This window comes from Pezoporus wallicus, unplaced genomic scaffold (assembly GCF_028554395.1).
Source record: "Pezoporus wallicus isolate ANWC-B61680 ecotype Strahan unplaced genomic scaffold, APGP_CSIRO_Pwel_v1 scaffold_3294, whole genome shotgun sequence".
Lineage (NCBI taxonomy): Eukaryota > Metazoa > Chordata > Aves > Psittaciformes > Psittacidae > Pezoporus > Pezoporus wallicus.
The window spans coordinates 9,587,081-9,608,745 of NW_026635478.1; the positions used below are offsets into that span (position 1 = coordinate 9,587,081).

General features: G+C 38.8%; 1 protein-coding gene across 6 annotated transcripts; it reads right to left on the minus strand.

Annotated features, from left to right (window-relative positions):
- Positions 1-8: 8 nt before the first annotated feature.
- Positions 9-21,269, minus strand: LOC130608842 (patatin-like phospholipase domain-containing protein 2). 6 transcript variants are annotated; one of them, XR_008974653.1, is made up of 10 exons: positions 21,047-21,269; positions 15,552-15,784; positions 14,739-14,804; positions 11,653-11,862; positions 9,924-9,984; positions 7,611-7,826; positions 6,536-6,668; positions 5,186-5,302; positions 1,071-2,031; positions 9-779 (listed from the first exon to the last, which is right to left on the minus strand). XR_008974653.1 is itself a non-coding variant. In XM_057427237.1 (10 exons), the coding sequence occupies exons 1-9, from the start codon at positions 21,231-21,233 to the stop codon at positions 2,712-2,714; spliced, it is 1,254 nt and encodes a 417-aa protein (XP_057283220.1). In that variant the 5' UTR covers positions 21,234-21,269; the 3' UTR covers positions 1,903-2,031; positions 2,697-2,711. The 6 variants fall into 6 exon arrangements, 4 of the variants coding, with proteins under 4 accessions (XP_057283185.1, XP_057283220.1, XP_057283211.1 ...); XR_008974652.1 differs by having other exon boundaries at positions 9-783; XM_057427237.1 differs by lacking the exon at positions 9-779 and adding an exon at positions 2,697-2,742 and having other exon boundaries at positions 1,903-2,031.
- Between the last annotated feature and the right edge of the window lie 396 nt (positions 21,270-21,665).

Here is a 21,665-nt window from a genome sequence, read left to right on the forward strand (position 1 = left end):
AGATAAACGCACACAGAAGAAATTAACAAAAGAGTTGAAGTAAAAATACCACCCTTCTGTGGTAGGGAAACAGACAGCTTGACACTTTCTCCCCTCTCCCCCACCATTCTAAAATCAATCACGATGATGCAAAATTTAGCACTTCCAAGCTTAAGGAAATCACAACTCAGAAACTGCTTAAAGGCTGGTCCAACTAAAAAATGCTACATTTTGCTATTTGACAGAGTTCTGGATCCCAAAGCTCAGAACTCCAGAGTTCCCTCTCCTGAGTGTCTCAACATCGTTGCCACTTCTTGTACAAGCTACTTCCAGCAAGCAGCTATAGTCTCTTCCCTGGGCTGCACCCAGCTTGCACGCAGTTCACGTTCTTCAATGAGAAGGTTACGAATGTCACAAGCCTACCCCCAAACACTTACACAAACTCCATTTTAAACCCATTGTTGATTCTTTCTACTTGAAAAAAACTGTCCATGGTAACAAAACATGAAGAGAGTGGTTCATTTTAGCAGTTATTTACTTCTCCTGATGTATTCATGCACTAATGTGTCTTCTTTATTAAAATCATGCAGAACCTTTCTAGTGCAAAGTGTGTAAAATGCTCATCAACTAAATACAGATCTGGCTGACTTTCAGCCCATTATCTGACACCTTTGCACAGCTCCCTGGATACTAATACTCCCACCAAGTCTTACACATTTGCTTCCTCTAACAACTGGTCTTGGAAAACTTTCACTGGGCTATCATACCTCACTGAGACAGCAGGGACACTTTTTTTCTTCCTTCCTTTAGCAAGAGGAAAGTGGAAGAAGGGAAGGGAAGAAAAAAAACAACAAACCATAAGTCAATGGGGGCGTGGGAGAAGAGGAATAAATTGGGAATGATTGGGCAGCAATTAAGAGATGAGAACTAAACATCATTCCCCATTTGCTATAAGGTGATTAACATCTTCTGTGAAGTTTAACACCCTTCTCAGATTACTGTTTACTACTAATCAGTCACTATTTTACCTACTTTTCAATACTTAGTCAAGTATTAAGTTCTTATATTCAAAAAAATCACTGAAACTATACCTATTTACACTTCAGGGGAATGCATCCCATTTCCTATGTCTTTTTCCCTTGAAGTATTTGAAGAGGGAAAGAGCCACAGAGGAGAAGTAATGTGAAATACAGAATACATACAGTAACCTAGAATATTACTGTTCCTACAGTACCTCATGCAGACAATTTTTTCAGTAAACACAACAGTATGTTTAAACATAAGGCAAATGGACACTGGAGGCCACTAAAAAGCTCCTTTGTGTATTTCCCTTTATGTAGTAAAAGTCAAATTTTATTTAAGTGCTATAAAATTAATCCTAACACATACTATTGTTAAGAATTATATTTTTAAAAAGGTTTTGTTATCCGTGCCTGTGTGTCTAAATCTGTTTACAGAATTTCCATTTTTATTCTGAAAGTAGATTTTAAAATAACTTATTTCCAGAGAAACACTGTTTACTACATGTTTTCTACAGTTGATTGAGCTGGTGCTTTGACAGAACTGTAGTCTGTTTCTTAGTATAGCAGCCACTGTTTTTATAATCCTTACAACAATAGGATTCTCAAGCAGATTTGTCAGGAAGTTGTAAACAAATTTTACAAGACTTACTGGCAATAATCAAAGTGATCTTTAGTTCTTTAGGAAATAAATTTCTCTGCCAAATTGGAATTTTGGAAACTCTGGAAGCTACTTCCAAATTAATACTCTGGAGCAGTTTGGAAACTTGACTCTGAGGAAGAGTCAAAATCTATTTCCAACCCAGACTCATCAGGATTTGGGGGAAAACCAGGATAGGAGTTTATTTCTGAATGCTCCTGTACGTTAACAGAAGCATTTTTCATAACTGAGTGCATGAAGCTTGAAGATTCCCAGAGCCAGGTTTCAAGGTCCGCCGAAGAGCGAGGCATTTTAAGGTGGCAGTATGAAGAATGAAATTCCATAGTAGATGGAACAGTTTGACATTTTCTTAGGGATGTGTATTTGTCTTTCCTGTTTAAAAAAAAATAAAATAAAAATTAGTGTTTCAGTTACTATTTTTATTGTTGTTCAGATGTCTTACAGGGAATCTGCGTATAAGGAAGAAGGCTAGAGGAAAATGGTTAATTTTAAATGCAATTTAATGCATTAGGGTATGGGACAACAGGAAAAGGATCTTGAAACCATCATAGGCAGAACTCTATGTGTTGTCCTCAGAAGTAAGAACAAAATACTTACATTCGAAGCCACACTGTTCTGATGAGCTCAGAAGGGTAGACCCAGTTTGTGCATTAGTCCTATCTCCCCCCCCCCAGCTACCCACTTGGAATATTTGCTGATTTACCAATCACAGCACTAACTGAAAATTAACAAGAATAGTCTCAACATTTACAAGTTGAGAAGCAAATACAGTTGTTCAGCTTCTCAAGTGCCATCTCTGCATTCAACTTTACAATTAGCCAATTATCACCCACCTGGATCAGAAATTTTCTACGCTGTACACCAGCACCTGAATCACCAAGTAATTTTTTTCAATTTGAAAACAAGAAACTGAAGTTGTCACCAAGAACAAACCAATTTTTTTTTAAACTTTCCTGTAACAACCTGCAGTGCCCCCTCTCATGCACCCCCCCCTTCTCCCCAACTTGCAACACACACTTCAACACCAGTTTCCATACCTGAGTTTAGGTGCACTAGAAGATACCATCCACCAGGTTTAGTTTCCTAAAAGGATTTTCAAACCATAAACACCTCAAATTTTCATGAGATTTAAGTCTGATTCCAAAACAGAAGCTAGAGCTGATGACATAAGGGGAAAAGCTTGAAAAAAAAGTTGTGTAGAGGTTACTTTCTTCAAAAGCAGCAGTAAGTTCTTGGTGGATGCTGAAAGTATAAGTCCACAAAGAGCCCACCTGTAGAATACAGTGTAGGATTCTACAAACAGAGTCTTGGGACCTCTCTATCCGAAGAGAAAAATCTAGTAAAGAAGGCTTAGAAAACTTTGAAGTTTGAGAGTGTAAACAGTTTAGTGGCAGCTGATCCCCTTTGAAGATACCATAAAAGCACACAGGAAGAGCAACGACCACCAAGTTCTGTTTAAGCCCAAGAGCTTCTCTTTCCACAAGAGAAACAATGTTCCTGGTTCATCATGACTCAATGACCAAATGACCCCTCTTGGAGGTTAGATATAGCACAGTCTTGTGATGCTATACCTTCTAAATGCCTGTTTCAGATGTAGAGCCTCACAGTTGGTAAGACTGGAGTATGAGCAACATCAAGAAGCTGTTCAATAAAGGTAAAAGCAGGAAGATGACTATACACATATTTCTTGTGGAAAGAAAGCAGAACTATCATTGAGAAAGAAAAAAGTAGACACTGGATTACATGTGATATCAAATAAATGAAGAGGTGACAGTCAGATGATAGCAAATGTATGTATCAAGGATTACATTTTTGCTCAGAGAGATGGCCTCAAAAGTCAACTAGTGTTATACACGCAAAGGCTTTAATGGATTTCAGAAAGGGAGAAGAGAGGCTATTTGTACACAGCAATTAAATGCTCCTGAATTCTGGATAAAACTGAATATTATAAAAAGAAACCTAATATGAAAGCCAGCATCTAATACTTCCAAAGGGGGAAGGAACCCAAGCTTCATCCTCATTAAGTTTTCCATTAAGCCAGAGCCTTTAACAGTAAGTTTGACTACTCTGTACTTCTAAGGGATGAAGCTTATCAATTGGATCTTTCAGAATGCCCATCCAGAACCTGGCAAAGCTTTTTATAAGGAAGTAGGATCAAGCAGTTCTCAGACATAACAATCCTGCACTTCTAATGGTTCACTGTATAGCATTGCCAGGGGTAGAAAGAGCATCTTTGATCTTCCTCCTTATCTTTGTTACTAAAAGCAGGAAAACAAAAGCTCAAGAACTCCTGGCTCAAATAAAAATGTATTTTTCATTGTAATTTAAGAACGTGCTGGATGTAAAACATGGCAATGCTTTAACTGAAATAACTGCTGCATTTATGAGTCTACAGTGCTACAGCTATCTCTTGGAAGCTTTTATGAAGAATTTAAGAATTATGTTCAATAGCTTCTCAGGCTAATTTCTCTTCCCCTTCTACCTCCTTCCTAGCAACTGCAGGCGTTGAGACAATCATAAGAAAAATTACAGTAAAGCAGGATTTACAGAGTAGCTCATATCTTTCTCAGACCAAATCTTAGGAGACTTCATATTTATAAGCATTTGGACCTCAAAGAGAGTTTACATTTCTCTACTTGCTATACAGAGCACTGCTCTGACACAGCTGTGTAATTGTGTTCCAGCAACAAGTCCATTTATAGCAGGAAAATCTAAGCTGAGTATCTGACATTCAATGTGTGAAAGTCTGCGGAGCTCCTTAGGGAAATGCTACACTCCCCATGAAAAAGCAAAACTGTAATGATATTCTTAGATTCATACTGAAGTGAGTTGTCACTGATTCCTCCATTCACATAGTGCTACAAAACTTTACAGAAGTAAAAAGTCTAAAAGGCTTAATCTCAGACCAGAATAGCAAGAGAAGCATAATGAACCCACTTACAACTAGGTTCAAGTGGAAGTTCCTCTCCCACAGAAATAGAGGTTCCTAAAAGTTTTCCACGTGTCTTATTTTAATTCTTCCCAACTATCTTACAAGACTGTCCTTCGTATTAATCTACTTTTTAACTTACAATCTTTCCTGTCCAGACTCCTAAGAACGTAGTCTTTCTCCCTATGGTTTCCAGTTCCTACACGCTACAGCTGATTTAGAACATCTTGGGCCACCTTTTCTTCTTCTTTTCTTTCTGACTGCTCCAGGTACTGTGGAGCAGAAGAAACAAGGTCTCTGTTCTCAGTCCAATGCCTGCTCTATAACCCATCTCCATCCCCAAAACCCATAAGCCTACCAATAGGCAAGCAGTTCTTCATCTACAGCATGTAGCAGTCATTCATCAGTTATAAACAAGAAGCACCAGAAAAATATACTTCAGAAACAATGCTAAGGATGAGAAGCAGAGAGAACTGTTCTGTATTACCTTTGAGAAAATTATTAAACCCTGTTTTAAGAGAGAAACTTGTTGAAGCTCTAATAAGAGAAAGCAGTTATAAAAATGCATCATTTGCATGCAGCAGCACTCCACTTTACCTGGATATACAGAACAGCTTGCTTTTAGCCTGGGAATAAACTGTAGCAGCAATCTGACAAAGCTGTTCTTGCATCCATCGAATATCAGCAGGCATGTCAGGAAACCAGTTTACTAATCTACAATCAAAACCAAGCTGTTATATAAGCAGTAGATCTAATTCACGTTGTATTTTTACATACAACCCCACAGCTTTTATTTCCCCAAGCTAACCCCCCACCAAGGTCTCCAGGACCTCCCAACCTCCCGTTAATTCCCACCTAGTCCAATCTTCTCTACAAGCTAAAAGGGGCAGCACAGACCATTAATCTCTGATCTGCTGAGTGGCTGAGCAGTATATGTGCATTCCACACCCTGTGACCAACATTTAGGAAGCCTGCAAAATACTCCTCTCTCTGAGACCTCTTTCTCCTCAGTGGGAATTTTTTGGTCAGTTTAAAGTTAGATGGATGAGGAAGGAAGAACAAAAAAACAATAGAAGAACAAACAGAAGGCAGAAACAGAACTATGTCACAAATGTATTTTTTTCCATAAGGAAAAAAGGTATTAACTGAAGTCACTTACACCAGAGAGGAAAAAAGGAAAAAACCCACATAAAAACTCTGTCGAAACTTGCTTCCTCCCATCCACCACAAAATGGCACAGAAATGGTACATTAACATAAAAAAAAAAAAACCTACAAAAAAACCAACCAAACAAACAAAAAAAACACAACCAAAAAAAACAAAAAAAAAACAAAAAAAAACAACTGGAATTCTACGTGGCTCCATTTACAGAGCATTTGATTTTTTTTAGCATTTTCTAAAGACAATAATGACATCTACTGCTCAAGGACTGGAATTCCCTTTAGCAAGCACAAAGCTTGGGATTCATGGTGCACTCATTTACTGTAATTTCTCATTTATGAGTATCAAAAGACATAACATTAAGTCTGTTTTCAAGAGCACAACTTTCAGTCAACCTAAACAAACCTGATAAGAAAATTTATATTGTGAGTAAACACTGAATTTCATTCCTGACTTTAGAAAGAAGCTGAAGCACATGAACTATCTGGATAGAGTTCAAACACCACTGCAGAATATACTAACAATAATAAAATTGTGCTTCTGAAAATACAAATAAGGGTGCTTCTTTTGAACAATTACAATACAGCTACTAATAATAAGAGCAATTTGTTTATTTGTCTAGCCTTAGACTATACAGACTTTCAGAGGATGCATCATGTAGGTAGAAGTAAGAGCCTTTGGACAGTTGCCACTTGGAATTTTAGAGTACCAGAATGCCTATAACACTGAATAAACTTTCAATGAGTAAATTTCCAAAAGTATAATAATTCTAAAATGGTTCCTTACCGTAAAGCAACGGAGTAAGCCGACTCCACTGGTAGTGTATATGGTAGCATCAGATAGGATATCACTCGCATAGGGAAGAGCTTAGAGAACTGAGCGTAGAATCCATTCTGTTCTTTACAAGCTTCCTGCAGTGCTTAATAATAATTATTTTTGAAAAAGATGTTAGACTATTTGAAAAGAGTTTAAATAATTCAAAGTTTGGCAATCTTCAGTCAAAATTATAAAGTGTTATTGAATAGGGCTCAGACAGAAAATGGAAGAATTAATCTCCTTAAACCTTCCCTATGCTATTTAAAAATATGAAAAACACAGACTCATACCACAGGGATAAAAGGCATTACCCAGAACTTTTAAACAGTAAGTCTAAGAATTAATCTATAATAAGAGGATGTAAAAGGATGTGAAGTTCACCTCTCCAAAAATACTTATGTGTTTTAGTTAGCATTCCTGTCTTTTTAGAGACTCAATAACTCTAAGGACTTTGCTTAAATCCCAGAGTTGTGCATATTCCAGTTGTTACACACAGTTGTAAGAATTTCACTCCAAATTTTATTCTCCTGGGCCACTATGCTGACAAGTTTCAGATCTTGTAAATACCAATCAGCATCCACAAAAAAAATGCAAGTGAAAGTTATAGATTAAAGAAATATCAGATGTGGCTTCAATCTATTAACAGCTTATTAAAAAGACAGGAAAAACAGATAATTGGAAATCTACAGAAGTCTGTTTTAAAAATGAGATGGGGACAACTAGCATTTGGATTTGATGTTCAACTTTGGTGTGAAATATACACTTACAAAAATACTGTGCACATACAAAGTTTATTCAAAACCAAATGAGAATTCAATTCACAACTCTGCAGTGCTGAAAGCAGCTCCTTCCTCCTGCTTCAATCTAAATCAAAATGTACATGTTCACATTTAATAACTTTTTTTTTTTGATTGAGCTAGTCTAATATCACAGACAATTACAAGATTAAATTAAAGCATCTTAGGAAAATTGTAAGAGAAAGCAGGGGAAAAAATAAATCAAAATTTGCCATTTATAGTTGCAGGAAACACTCTCAAGCATGCACCTTTACGAAGTCTAGGAGGTAGACTTTCAAATATGCTCTTCTCCAAAGGCCAAGGATTTTGCTTCAGCTGGTCACTGAGTGCTTCCATTTTCAGAGTTTCTACTCTATTATTTTCTGTCAGTACTTTTTTCTTTGTATGGTCAATGTGTTGCGCAGCCTCATGAGGACTTCTTTTCGTGAAGGACAAGTGGATATAAATTGAGTCATTCAGAATACCTGAAAGAGTCAAGGGCTTCCACTTAGGCTTCATCTGCAGGTCTTCAGAGTACCTGTACAGTACCTGAAGTCTGCGTATCTGTACAAAGGCCTACCCCAAGGGAACATAATCTACCCAACATCAAATACACTTGCTGTTATAATCCCGCAAATGTTTGATCACACTGATGCATATTCTTTTGTACGTTTAGGTCTTACTTTCAAACAGGTTCTAAAGAAACGAGAAAGTGAACAATTAACTGTAACAGCACTGGAAATATACAGTCATTTACGAAGTTGTTTTCCAGCAAGAAAACAAATAATTCAAAATGAGAGGAGGAAAACTGATTTAATATTTATTGGAAAGAACACACCTAAAACACATTAGACGTTTGGGAAATTTGACGTGGCAGATATCACGCGAGTACTTCAAGGCATTGCTAAAACAGGGTGGAGAAGGAAACTGAGTAGGATACAAGATATATCCAAAGTACAGATCTAAATCAACACTGGTTGCCTTACAAAACTGATGCCAGTTAGGAAATAGAACTGGTAATTTCCTTAGAAACAAGCACTAGATAATGAGCACAAATGAAAAACACAGAAGGGTATTTATCTTTGGTTTCCAGAAAGTCATTATGAAGTTCTTTAGACTCAAAGGCTACCAAATTTTATTGGGATGCATGCCTACATACAACAGAATCTGTATCCTACTTAAAACTATCCCTAAAAAGCAAATGTCAAAGAATATACAAAGAATTTAGGGAAAAAATAAAAAAGTTATCTGAAATGCTACAGATTAGGGGGAAAATTAACTTCTACTGTTGAAATAACAAGAAAAGAGATGTATAATGAATGAGTTTGAAAAGGTTATGGTTATCACTGAGTAAGCCTGAAGCAAGACAAACCTGCAGCAGAATAAGAACAAAGGTGATCACAGGATCAGTAGTGTGAAAAGGAAGACAGTAGTGCAATACACAGAGGAATGGGGGACAAGACAGCTCCTCCTCCAAGGAGGAGCTGCAAGGAATCTCAATTGTTAGTGTCGCATGGAAACATATGCGCAGGAAACTTATGGGTGCAGTACAGCAACAAAACCCATCTTAGCACAGACAAACACAAATTATATGCTCTTTGTATAGCTTGTGCTTTGAATCACCTAGTAAAAGGTATAAAACAGGACACTCTCATTAATATTTAATATTATTACTTGAAAATCAAACTCTTAAGCAGAACTGTGACATTCCTTAAGAAAATTACTCCAAGAAACTTGAATATAATATTTAATATTTAGTTATAACAGAGCATAAGCAGTGAGCACATCAATCTGACTGCATTACAGTACTGTAGCTGATACTACCTGCAATAGTGCAAACATCATACTTACATTTTCGTTCCTCGAAACTGATCTAGTACCCATTTGCTTCTCCAGCCAGACTACAGGGATTAGGCGTATTTAACACACGGTTAACTTCGTGCCAATATCAAGTTACCGTCTTTAACTTGTTTGTCTCAAAGTGTGCAGACCATTAACAAATTAATATAAAATATGTTACTAGAATTCTAAGAGTGGAACATAGCAACCTTCAAGTCTTCTTCCCAGACTTATCTGTGTCCCAACAACTGTCGCATTACAAGTGGTCTTCTTCTAAAGTCTTTCATGATACAAATAAGAATTTGTCTGTGATTGAGTTTATATTGTTATCCAGTTCTAGACTGGCTAGGCTTTACCTAGAAATTCACTTGGCTGATAGCAGACAGGAGGTATTACAACAATACAGGTTTCACAGGAGTGGGAAACAATAGCTTATTCCTATCCTTCATGACTAACACAGAAAAAAATGATGACTTCCCTAGAATTGGAAATCTTTGGTAATTTCACTTAACAATATCTTAATATTCACTGCACACAAATTCAATTTCTGTGCATCAGCACAGCTTACCTCAAGTGAATAGCTGTGACAACTCTGTGATTTCTACAAGAAATAACCATGATCCCTTCGAAAACCTCAGAGCTAGCCCATTCTTAGCTACATAAACCCCTCCCACCCTTTTATTTTTATTTGTAAGCTCAGGTTAAGACCACATCATCAGTAATAATCCACAAGTGTAACATACCAGTCTCTTTCAAGAATTTAAGAGCATCTGAATATCCTTGCTCACAGATCTCTCCTAGTACCTGCAAGCATAGGGTAAATGAATCAGACAAATAAAAGGAGAGGCAACTTAAGATCAACAGTCTGCAGAATGAAAAGCCACTTCCATTCACCCTCCATTCTTTTAAGAAATATTACGTGAACAATTGCTGTAATTCAACAGATCCCGGTTAATATATCTATGCATATTGTAGTAATGCATACAGGATCATGCATACATGAACTTATTTTTCAGCTATTACAGACACACTGAATTGTTCACCTAAAAGGATAGCATTCAGACAATTTGCAAGATTTCCTCTCCTTCTGTTTCATTGACTAGCTTTTCAGCAGATGCAAGCAACAGTGAAACAGGGTGGCTTGGAGTATGCCAATGCCCCTGCTTCCCACTTTCCAAAACTATGGAAAGTCAGCTCTGCAATTCTCATGCTCAAACTCCACATGAAAACATCTTTCACAAGATGCAACATCAGCTCACCTACACAGTACTCCTAGACAGAAGAAAATAAACATAAAAAGAGAATTAAAACCTACACAAGTTGAATTTAATACTTTTCTCCAAGTGGTCAAAAGCCCTCAATTAAAATAAACCCAAACATCTGTAGCAGTCAGGAACATTAATTCTCCTCTGCAGTATATCCCAATCCAATTCACAAGGTCTGCTTTCTTCATTTTCAGCTTCCACAACAGCAATTAACAAGCATTTCCCTCATCAGATCTCCAATTAACAGCGCTTAGCCAAGTTTAATGGCAACTTGCCTGTGTGAAGTACTGATTGAGAACTTCACAAAGCCACAAAGCTTTAGAACTTCTAAGTTCTGGAGCGCCTGGTTAGCAGGTAAACATGAAAGGACCACAAACTAACAGGTACTAATTTACCAACGTTGATACCATGATTGAATCACGTGCTGAAAGCCAATAGCAGGACATGCATTTGCAGTCTAAGTGTCCTGGGTTCAGCAGTAGCAGTCATTTTTCTCTTTCTTGGTAGCTGGTGCAGTGCAGTGTTTTGACTTTCGGCTCGGGAACAGAGCTGATAACAAGGATGTTTTGGTTTGGCCAAGGACTTTGTGAGCCTCATGCTCTGCCAGGGAGGAAGGGAAGCCGGGAGGAAGCAGAGACAGGACACCTGACCCAAACTGACCAAAGAGGTATTCCATACCACAGCACGTCATGCCCAGGATGTAACTGGGAGCTAGCCGGAAGGGCTGGGAGACTGCAGGGTTGGAGGAGGTATCGGTCGGAGCTTGGTCAGGCTGGGGGGGGGGGGGGGGGGGGCGAGTTATCAGTCGGCTGGTGCTGAGGTGTTATATTTTCTTCTCTTGTTATTTCCTTTATCATTATTATTATTGGTGGCAGCAGTAGTGATCTGTGTTATACCTTAGTTACTAAACTGTTCTTATCTCAACCTGGGGGAGTTGCATTCTTTTCGATTCTCCTCTCCGTCCCTCCAGGAGTAGGGGGAGGGAAAGAAGGTGGGGAGTGAGTGAATGAGTTGCCTGACTGGGTTTAAACCACGACACCAAGTGAGACTAAAAATAAGGAGAATGGATAAAAAAAATAGGAACAAGAAATGTCACCAAAAAAGTTTATATGACTAAATGAAATGCTAAGAATACTGCTGCTTTCTGCAAAAGCAAGGCTTTTATGTGGAAAGATGCTTTAGTGATGACATGAAGGCAGTGACTTACCTTAGGTTCTGGTGGAAAGAGCGCTTGTGTTAAACGATAAAGGTTCCCCAAACTAAACTGAATGCTGGTGTTGGTCACATTCATTTCATGGAAGTTGGCAGAATTCCCCTTTGGACAGATATCACACTCCCCAGCGAAAGGCGAAACTGTGATGGTATTCTTTGATTCATATTGAGGTAAGTTGTCACTGATTCCTCCATCCACATAGCGCTACAAAAATTAACAGAAATAAGAAGTCTCAAAGGCTGAAAATTTCTAACTAGCATATTTCCCATGCAAGAATTAAATAGTATTTAAGACTGCAACAGTGAGTAACCTGCCTCTAATGCCAATTATAACACATTGCTACCTATAGTTCCAAAGATAGCCCCAGAATACTCTATTTGGGATATTTCTGCATGTTTAAGAAAGAGGAAGTCCATTTCAAAGATCATAATCCTATACAACATGCAGAGAAAAAAATAGTGGAAGTGTCTCCTTTTCCTCACATGAGAGCAGCACCAACTGAAGAGCTAACGGGGCAGTACTTCAGAAAAAATACAAGTAAAATAATAGCTCTACCTTTCAAAGATAAAGTTCTGTGATGCTAAACCATTCAGTCAGAATAAGAGTAACTTACTCTCAGCAATTAGAATTTGATATAAAAGCATATTTGGACATAAAGAAACTACATGTAAAAGGCAGACAATGCTTCAGAAACCTTGCCAACATTCATGGATCTCTATTCTGCTTTGAGTGCAAGTTTAGAAACTGTTCCAGATTATGCTTTTGTCTCCTTCATGCTGGACTGCCCACTTCTGTAGTGTCAGTGCCTCACCATCTCAGATATTTTAAGATCAAAGAACTGAAGAGTTCTGTATCAGGGCAACTATCTATAGTGCAGCAGCTGCTGTGGCTGAAAACATCTCCATTCACTCACAACATCCATGTTTCCAGTGGGGTCAAACAAGTCAGAGCTAGTTTGGTCTGACAGTGGCAAAAGAGCACAAGCTTTGCTGGTTTAGTGGCTGCATTCCCCTCTTTCCTAACCAGGCAACAGACATGACCCATAGGTCCTTGTAAAATGTAAATATTTACAGACTAGGTGATTTGAGCAGGAGCAACCTGGATAATCAGTTTTATCTACCTTGAAACTCACTCCCCCACCATTCTGAGAAACAAATCAGGAATTAGGAAGATGACAGCTAAGAGCAATTTATCCAAAATACTCTTGTAGAGCAGCCCATTCCTACCTGGCAGGTTTCCTGAACACTCTAGATCCACCAGGAAGCTGAAACTGACAAACTTCCTATGGATGTGTAATGCAATCAGTAAAGTACATATGCAATCACCAAGTCCTTAGTGGAAGTTCCAAGTACAACACAACAGGTTTGTCAAAGGAGGAGCCACAGCACACAGCCTTCTCATGAAATTATTAAAAGCTGTAAGTATACAACTGAGTCACTGCTCTACAGAGGTAAATGGCTTTAATTACTTGGAGTATCTGCCTATCTCTTCCCCCTAGTAATTTTGTAATCTAAAAACCACTGCTGTATTTGAAAGGGTTAAAAAAAAAAACACCCAAAACAAAACCCACCACACCCAAAAGCTTCACAACTGGTAGTTACATATACCTATTGAGAGTTATCCTTCTATCTTTTTGTTTTGGAGTATACATGCCTGAAGCACCAAGCCAGTAAACAGCAAGATATACAAAGTTTACACACTTGACATTTTACTGTGTTTAAACACTACAGGAATCAGGGCAAACATATTCCACTGTGGTGTTTTTATGAAGTTACATCCAAAATGCCTCCTAAATATTAAAATCAGATCAAAACTGCAAATATCAAAAGGAAAAAATGATCTCTTCCTTCCCCCAAAATAGGACCAAATAAAGCATCACTTGTATGTTTTTGTACTCTGAACTAAGCTTTTTAAAATAACATTGTTGTCTGGTGACAAGAACTGAATAGCCAGATTAGCCTGGATCCACCTAAACCTTGGATTGAGTCCAACGTCCTGTTTTCATAACACCTTTAATCTGGAAGAGTTTAAGGAGACATACAAGGTTTAAAAGTACAGATAAAGAAAAATCCCTATACAGCTCTAATCACTTTTGCTTAAATTTCAGCATGAAGAAGAAAATACATTTATGTCTATCCTTGACCTTTCAGAACTTCCAAATTGCCTTGAGAACAGTTTTTAATCAACCACTCTTGAAGATGTTGTGAATTTTCTTTCCATATTCTTCCACTTCCTTGCATAAGAAACACCAAAGTTGGAAGAAAAGCAAATGCAAGTTAATACAACACCGTAACACATGTATGTCTGCTTCCAGACTTGTTAATCTGAACTCCTGCAACAAACTACACTAACTTTTCTGCAGTTGTTGCCCCTTTAATGTGGGATTTTAGAAACCCCAGTATAGCCATGAAGTATTAAGAGGTTTTGTAACCAACAGTTCCTGTAATGTAATAGAACAAACATGCTGACACTTCACCTTTATAAAGCAACCTTTTTTACACTAAATACAAATGACAGAGACATGAAAAGTTCTGTTTATATCTAACTGAACTTTAATCCTGTTTTAAAGGCAGATGTACCTCCAGCAAGAACACAAAGATACACAATAAACTATCTGTCATGGTCTAACCACTATCCCAGCCAAAATCAGGACACTGCCTTACAAGATTTTATTTTTTTTAAACGAACACACAAGTATAAGTGATCCTTCCTATAAAGCTGTGCAGGTGAATAAGCACCACTTCCTTCAATAAATATTTACCCTTACGTTAAATATTTGCTGCCTTAGAATACCCTCTTTTAATTACTGCATCAGAAAGCAACAGATTGATGGGGGCAGGAAGGGACAGCATGGTGTCTGTGTGTTTTGCAGAGTGGAGAAGAAATAAACATAACAAATCATCCACATATTTAGTGTTTCCTTGCTTTTTTTGAAAAGTTGTAACACACACCTACAGCACTAGAAGCTATGATGAAGGTATTTATTTTACAGTAGGATAACAAAAACCCCCATATACATTGTCTCTTAATATTTTTAAAATAGCTAGAACTATTTTTAAATATTAACAATAGAGACTTACCACACCTCTAAATGATGGTGGAATTAGGCCACAATAAATAGGGACAAAGGAACTACAGATTAAAGCCTGTAGGAAAATGAGACCATATGAATTAAACAGTAACTGCTCTATTATTGAAATTATAATTTATCTTTCTCTCTTTAGATGTTTAGCAAAAACAGTTGAGCAAGCATCAAAAAAATCCCCAGCAAGTACATCCGAATAAAAAAAAGTGGGGGAGAGAGGAAAGGCTATTATCAAGCATTATTTTAAACAGGGTAAGGGTATTCCAACATTTCTTTTTTAGAATGTAATCACACTCCATCTAAAAAAAAATGCCCAGACTCACTAAAAGACCATTTCTGGAGATGCTAATCAGGAAGGCAAGTTTGTGACCTATCACTCAAGCTATACATTATGTGAGTAATCAAAGTAACTGACTAGGGACATAATTATCAACATCCAGGAATCATATTAAGCTAGCTTTGTAACTGATAATAAGAATGTTAAAGTCCCATTTTTGATTGCTTTTTTGATTGCTGCTTTTGTAAGAATTACCTTAAAAAAAAAATCTAATTCGTGAAGAATGTATTTTCATTAGATACACTGAACTTCAAAGACATTTATTCTTTCGATGAATGATCCCTTGTACTTACTCCAACAGTTTGCAGATACACTGGCTGGGAAAACTAGTAAATTAATACAGTGTAATGAAACTTGAATTCACCTTTAATACACTGCAAAGTCACAATATCCTAAACTGCTTAAAATGGAAATCCAATGGATGATGTTAAAATTACAAAAAATTTTAAAAGTTGGCAAAAATAAACATACCTGGACAACTTCTTCTTTAGAGTTAAAATTAGATATCAATGCATTTTTACCATCTGATACTCTGGTCAGTGAAATACACAGTCTGCCTGATGACAACTGGTGGGTGTTTTCTGGAAGATTTCTCATCAGTCCATCTCTTATTATCTTTATCACATTAAAGGATGGATGAAGAGGACCAAGATTTCGCTTTCTAGCTTCTTTGGCTAATGCCAAGACATCTGCACAAGCTTGAGCTGAAAAAAAAATAAAATGCATTTGTTTAAGAACAGGAAGTATGTCAAAGAAAAAAAAAATACAAAAAGCCAAACCCCACATTTCCAGTAACAAAGCAAATCAAGAGCTTTAACTTTTCCCTCTGACTGCTAGCATGAAAATTCAAGAACTTTTTGACAGCAAAAATAACTGTCCCCTCTTTCTAACAGAGTTTAAGAGGTTTTGGAAGAACAGAGTTACTTGAGACTTTTAAACAGAACTCCTGGTAAAGACCCAGCCACTAAGTTACTTAAAAGTAATAGATATGTAGACTATAGGTATAAAATACCCATATAAAGTGTTTCCATTAGGAATTATTCAAGAAACACATTCTGTAAGAAAAAACAAAGATGACTGATCTTCTGTACGCATGCATGCACAGAAATATTCCATATACAACATCCATAAAAACCTGGAGTGTATGAGGCACAGATTTAAGGTCCACAGTATGTCTGCTGAAGAAGCAGAGCACAGGGGTTTGTCACAGCTAGTAACACTTGTTGAACTTTAACCAAACTTAAGGTTTCAGAGTAGCATTTATCTTCATTGAAATACAAACACAATAAAGGGAACATTAAAGACGGATTTATGGTAAGGAACATCAGGAGGAAAGATTTTAAAGCAGTAAGGTAAGGAATGTGGATGATATCTGTAACACCTCGCACACGGGTCTCCACCTAAACAGGTGCATTCTTACCAATATGTAAAAGACAAAATTTTTTTTTTTCTCCAATTAAATCAGCCTTTGGGAACTAAACAAAACCCATACAGAAGACATGATTGTTCCTGAAGGACACTAAAATCATTTTAACAACCACACACCTAGTCATAGCAAGAACAGCAGTTCATCCACCTGCAATGTTTTGTTTGAATTTTTAATGCTGCTTCTCCAGGGCATACTTTTAGGAAATTCCCTGATAAGGTTGTCAACTTGGTAAAGGAAAGGGGGTGGAGAGGAAGGTCAAAGTAACAGGTTATTAACCTGCCTGATATGCTGCAAGGTCATCTAAAAATATTTTCAGAACTTGCATCATTTTAACTTACACAGACTCCTTCTAGAATGGAGAGGATTCAACTTATCAAGTTGAATGTGAGCACTGCACTGGAAATAATCCTGCTTAAGCCTTGGAGTTTGGATTAATTAAAAAAAAAGTAATAAAATAATAGTATCCTTTTACAATGTCATCCCCTCCACCTGAAATAGCAACACATAAACCTTTGGCACTCTTAACCAGCAAACCAAGAGTCTGCGTTCAAAAGAGTATCTCAAAAAAGTCTGAGGTACCAGGCACGTTCCATTTTTACCACTACAATCTTTTTTCATTTCACCCTTGCCTTGGGCCATGAATCCACTGATACCAGTAGCCTGACCCCACCTCTCACACCTGAAGACAGCAAACAACTTCGACACAGCTCGCTGTTCACAGTCAAATACATGCTCATGTTAGTAAAACACATTTTACATGCAACTGAAACAATGGCACAAGTCACATTCTGGCAAGTAAAGAAGGTATGTCCAAAACCAGCCATATAGACAGTTTTATCAGTTCTAATTTTCATGCACTCAGATACAAATTATCACCTCCTTTTTTACTGTTTTTTTTTTAATAGATTAATTTAGCAATGTTAAATCTTCTAGGCACAAAAAAAAAACCCCAACAACAAAAACCAGACTAAGAGCAGTGGGTGCATGGACACATGAGCAAATACACACGCTCTCACTTCTCCAACAGGTCTTGATCCTGTTTTTCTCACTAGCATCCTGTCATATTGAAGCTCAAGCTTAAGTTTAAAGCATGGTAACATCTTCACTCATTTTCACTGCAGGCCTGTTTTCACTGAAAACCAAAGTAAACCAGTACCCTCTACTAGCCTTTTCTTGTGATTATTTACCTCTCATTGTAAAAAATATCAGGAAGTATCAGCTCATTTTACATAGGCAGAAAAACTTATGATCTTTAACAGTTTAAATCTGAACTCTCATCTCAATTTCCTTTCAGAAAATTACCCATCACTGAAAATTTTAAAAGCTGATCATTATTGCTTTAAGTCTGTTGAATTATTCCAACTTATTTTCCTTCTCACTTCCTTCCTCAACAGACTAATAGTTACCTCTTAGGCTGCTGTATTACAAAATGGGATCTTCTCAGAAAGGGACAGAGGGCTAAAGCTCACAGACTGGGATTTTAGGTTTTGGAACACTAGAGTGCTGAAGAAATTAATGCTTCTATTAAATGTGAACTGTTTCTTGTTGTCTTTCTACAGTTCTATTCTCAATGGTTAACTAATTGTTGGTTTGTTTCCCACAGAGGAAAACCTGACATCATATTTAGAGCCCCTCCCAAACCTGCTCTCTTTAGCGCCCCGCTAGAATGGATGGCCGCATTACCACAGAAATACCAGATCTCCAGGACCTCCATAGGGAAGATCCAACAAAGGAGTGCACCTTAACAGTTTCAGTTTAGAATAGCCTAGAATGTACTTCATCCTCAAAAGAACAGCTATCTCTAAGCTCCTCCCTCTACCTTCCACCAAATTCAGTAAAGAGTACTTCTTCCTCAGTCTGGAAAAGCACACTTCTCCGTGCCACTGAATGGCTATGTTTACATTTACTCAAACTTTAAATTCTACAGACTCTCAGTTTGTCTATCCAACAGGTAACATGCAACACAAAGATGAAAGATGCATGTCAATTTTAATCAAAAGCCCTGTTCATCTATACACATTCATGCTCAGATTGCATCAGCAAGTGTGCTAACTCAGGGCTGAATTCAATCAAGTCTTGAACACCTCCAAGGATGGAGATGCCACAGCCTCTAAGGGCACCTGTTCCAGCATTTTACCACTCTTATGGTGATTTTCTTTTCCTTATACCTAATCAGAATTTGCCATGCTCCCGTTTGTGCCTGCTGCCTCTTGTCCTTCCATCACCCATCTCAGAGAAGAGTCTGGCTCTGTCTTTCCACAGTGAAATGCAACTGTGAAAACACACCCCAAACTATTCTATGATTCTATGACTTACAACAACTGCAAAATAAATACTGCATGTTAAAGTGCATCAATGTAAGGGAGGCATACAATACGAACTAATTAAATAAATTATTACAACATGGTGTTTCTTTAGAGCTTATTTACAGTCCTCTGATTTCACACAAACTTTAAAAAAAGAGAAAAAAAGCTAAAAAGATAGACAATAAACATGGGAATATTTTCTTAGTTTGATGAATTTACATGGATTCACAGATTTCAGATATTCTATTAAAGAAAAGCAAAAAATCTCAATTGGCATATGAGAAGGGAAAGACAGGAATAATCTGAAATCTGCAAGCCTCAGGTACTAAAATGCTAAAAAATTTAAAAGCTGTTAATAATACATGCTTTTAGGTAAATAATTTACATTATTTGTGCTTAAGAACACTTCAAATATTTAAAGCGGCTTCCTTCTTAAATCATTTACAATGACAACTTAAAATTGGGTATGTTCAAAAAATAGTTATTGTGGCTAAATAAGATTTGTTTTAATAGGTGGTGTTCGGCTCATAACAACTCAATTGCATTATGCTAGTACATTACAGCAAGTAAACTAAAAAGTTCAAGTAGCACAAGTTTATTGCTAAAGCTTTGACAAAATTAATCACATGCAGTGGAGATCAGTGGCTAAGCAGCAGGGACAAGTGTGTCACAGCATTATCCTCTCACATGTACCAACAAGTTCTGTTTGGTTTAGTCAGTGAATTTTTCCCTCAGAAATATAAAAGCAAAACCCAAACCCTCCCCAAATTCAAAGCAAGTACTCATTGTTTTCCTTCTCCTTCTGTAAATAAAATTAAATGTGTCTTTACAAAATCTTCTAGTTCTAAATCTGTTAAGGGTACTATTACCAAAACTGGTCAGTGTTAAGTAACGAACTAGGCAAGCTTTTAGTCAATGGATTTCTTTGGTTGAAAAGGAAAACCATTTTCAGATTTCATCTACTTCATAACTGCATTTCAGTCACCATTCTGAACACGTAGATATTTTACTTGGATCAAGCTTTAACGTCTATCATGTCTGATTCACCAGATAAATGTACATTTAGGTTCTCACGAACCCTACATGGGTAAAAGCAAGGTATACTTTTCCTACTGCTAGAAAATAAGCGCTTATCACAAGGACTGTGCTTAGCTGCAAACTAACATCTTTTATCCTGTATAAATTCAAAACCAGATCAACTCTATTACTTAAACCACAATTACAATCAGTTATTTTAACCAATCCACTGTTTCTAATCATATACCAAAGTGAGCTATGCAATACACACTGCGCATGGATTAAAAAGGAAAAGCGTGTTAAAGCCAACCTAAGCCCTGACCTTATCTATCTTAGCCTTACCCCAAGAAAGGCGAAGCTTTAAGAAGCAGCAAGTTAAAGCTAACTGAAACTTCATATGCAAAAGTGACTACAGAACAGATGCATTATTTCCCAATAAAGTGCAAGTATTTTGTTTCAAACTGATGGTAGGGTTAGTCCATTTGCTTTGACAGTTGCTAGGATCCAGCTACTTCCTAACAGCTTTTAATTCCTCCACTTCACACTAAGGTAAGAGCAGTTGTCATCAACCCTGGCATGTGCAACTCCAGCCACAACTTGTTCAAAGCCAAGAGGCACAGGCACTCCTTAGAGAGACACACATCTGTCCTGATACCCGGGGTAGTAAACTCAACCATTTGACTATGCAAGTGTTGAAATCAGCTGAGGCACTGTCAAGATCATTTATTAAGCCCGGGAGGTTGCAAAATATCCACCCGCGGTGCAGACACGCAAACTTTACCACCTGCCTCTTCTCCTGCCCTCAAGGAAACTCATGATTTATGAGTATTTTATACAGAGGTAAGAGATTGAGACGTAAGGGAACGGATCAAAACAGACAGCCCAGCACCTACAGGGACAGATAACCGGTTCAGATTTAATGTTTCAGGCTCCTCTCTGGAGACAGAAAACAAGAAAGCTAGAGGAAGAGAGGAATTGGAAAGGACCTGGAAAAGAAATGGAGGGAAGCCCCGCCGACCCCGCGGCCGTCCCTGATAGCCCTTAGCACCAGTGGCAGCGGACCGAGGCGCTCCCGGGGCCGTGCCATAGCCGCCCCCCGCCGCCGGCCCGGCCTGACCCACCTGCCGGCTCCCGCAGCCCACCGCGTCCGCCTCACCCCATTTCCCTCCGCTCCCGCCCCCCAGCCCGCGGTGCAGCCGGACACCGCCGCTGACCCATAGAGCCGCCTCCGACGAGCACAGCGCCGGCTAGCGCGCCGGCGGAGGCGCCGTAGATGCGCCGGGCGTCGCGGATGACGTGCGGCGCGCGCTCCTGCAGGCAGGTGGCGGCGCCGATGTGGTAGACACCCAGGAAGCCGCAGCCGGCGAACGAGACGCTCCAGCCGCCCTCGCGGTCCAACATCGTCACCGGCGGGAGAGGAGCGGCGGGCGCGCAGCTAACACGAACGGATTTCCGCAGCACCGGCCACTGCCGAGCGACTGCGGCACCACCGACGGAGCCGTCCCTCCGCCTTACGCGGCGGCCGCACCCAGCGCCGGCAGCCGGCGCAGCAACCAATCGTGCACTCCCGTTCGCCCCGCGCCCAGTGGCCCAAGATGCCCCAGCTAATCCAAGAGCAGATGCAGACGAAGCTCCGCCTCCCCCCGCTCCTTCCCCGGTCAGAGCGGCCGTGGCCCCCGCCTCCCTCCTCAGCCGCACACCTTCTTCGTTCCTCTCAGTCACCCGTCCCCCCCAGTCTCCTCAGCCGCCTCAGCTTCCCTCCTACCCGTCAGTAGTCTCACTGCTCTCAGCCGCTTCGCCCAGGGCGGTCCCGCGGGCTCACAGACCCTCCGA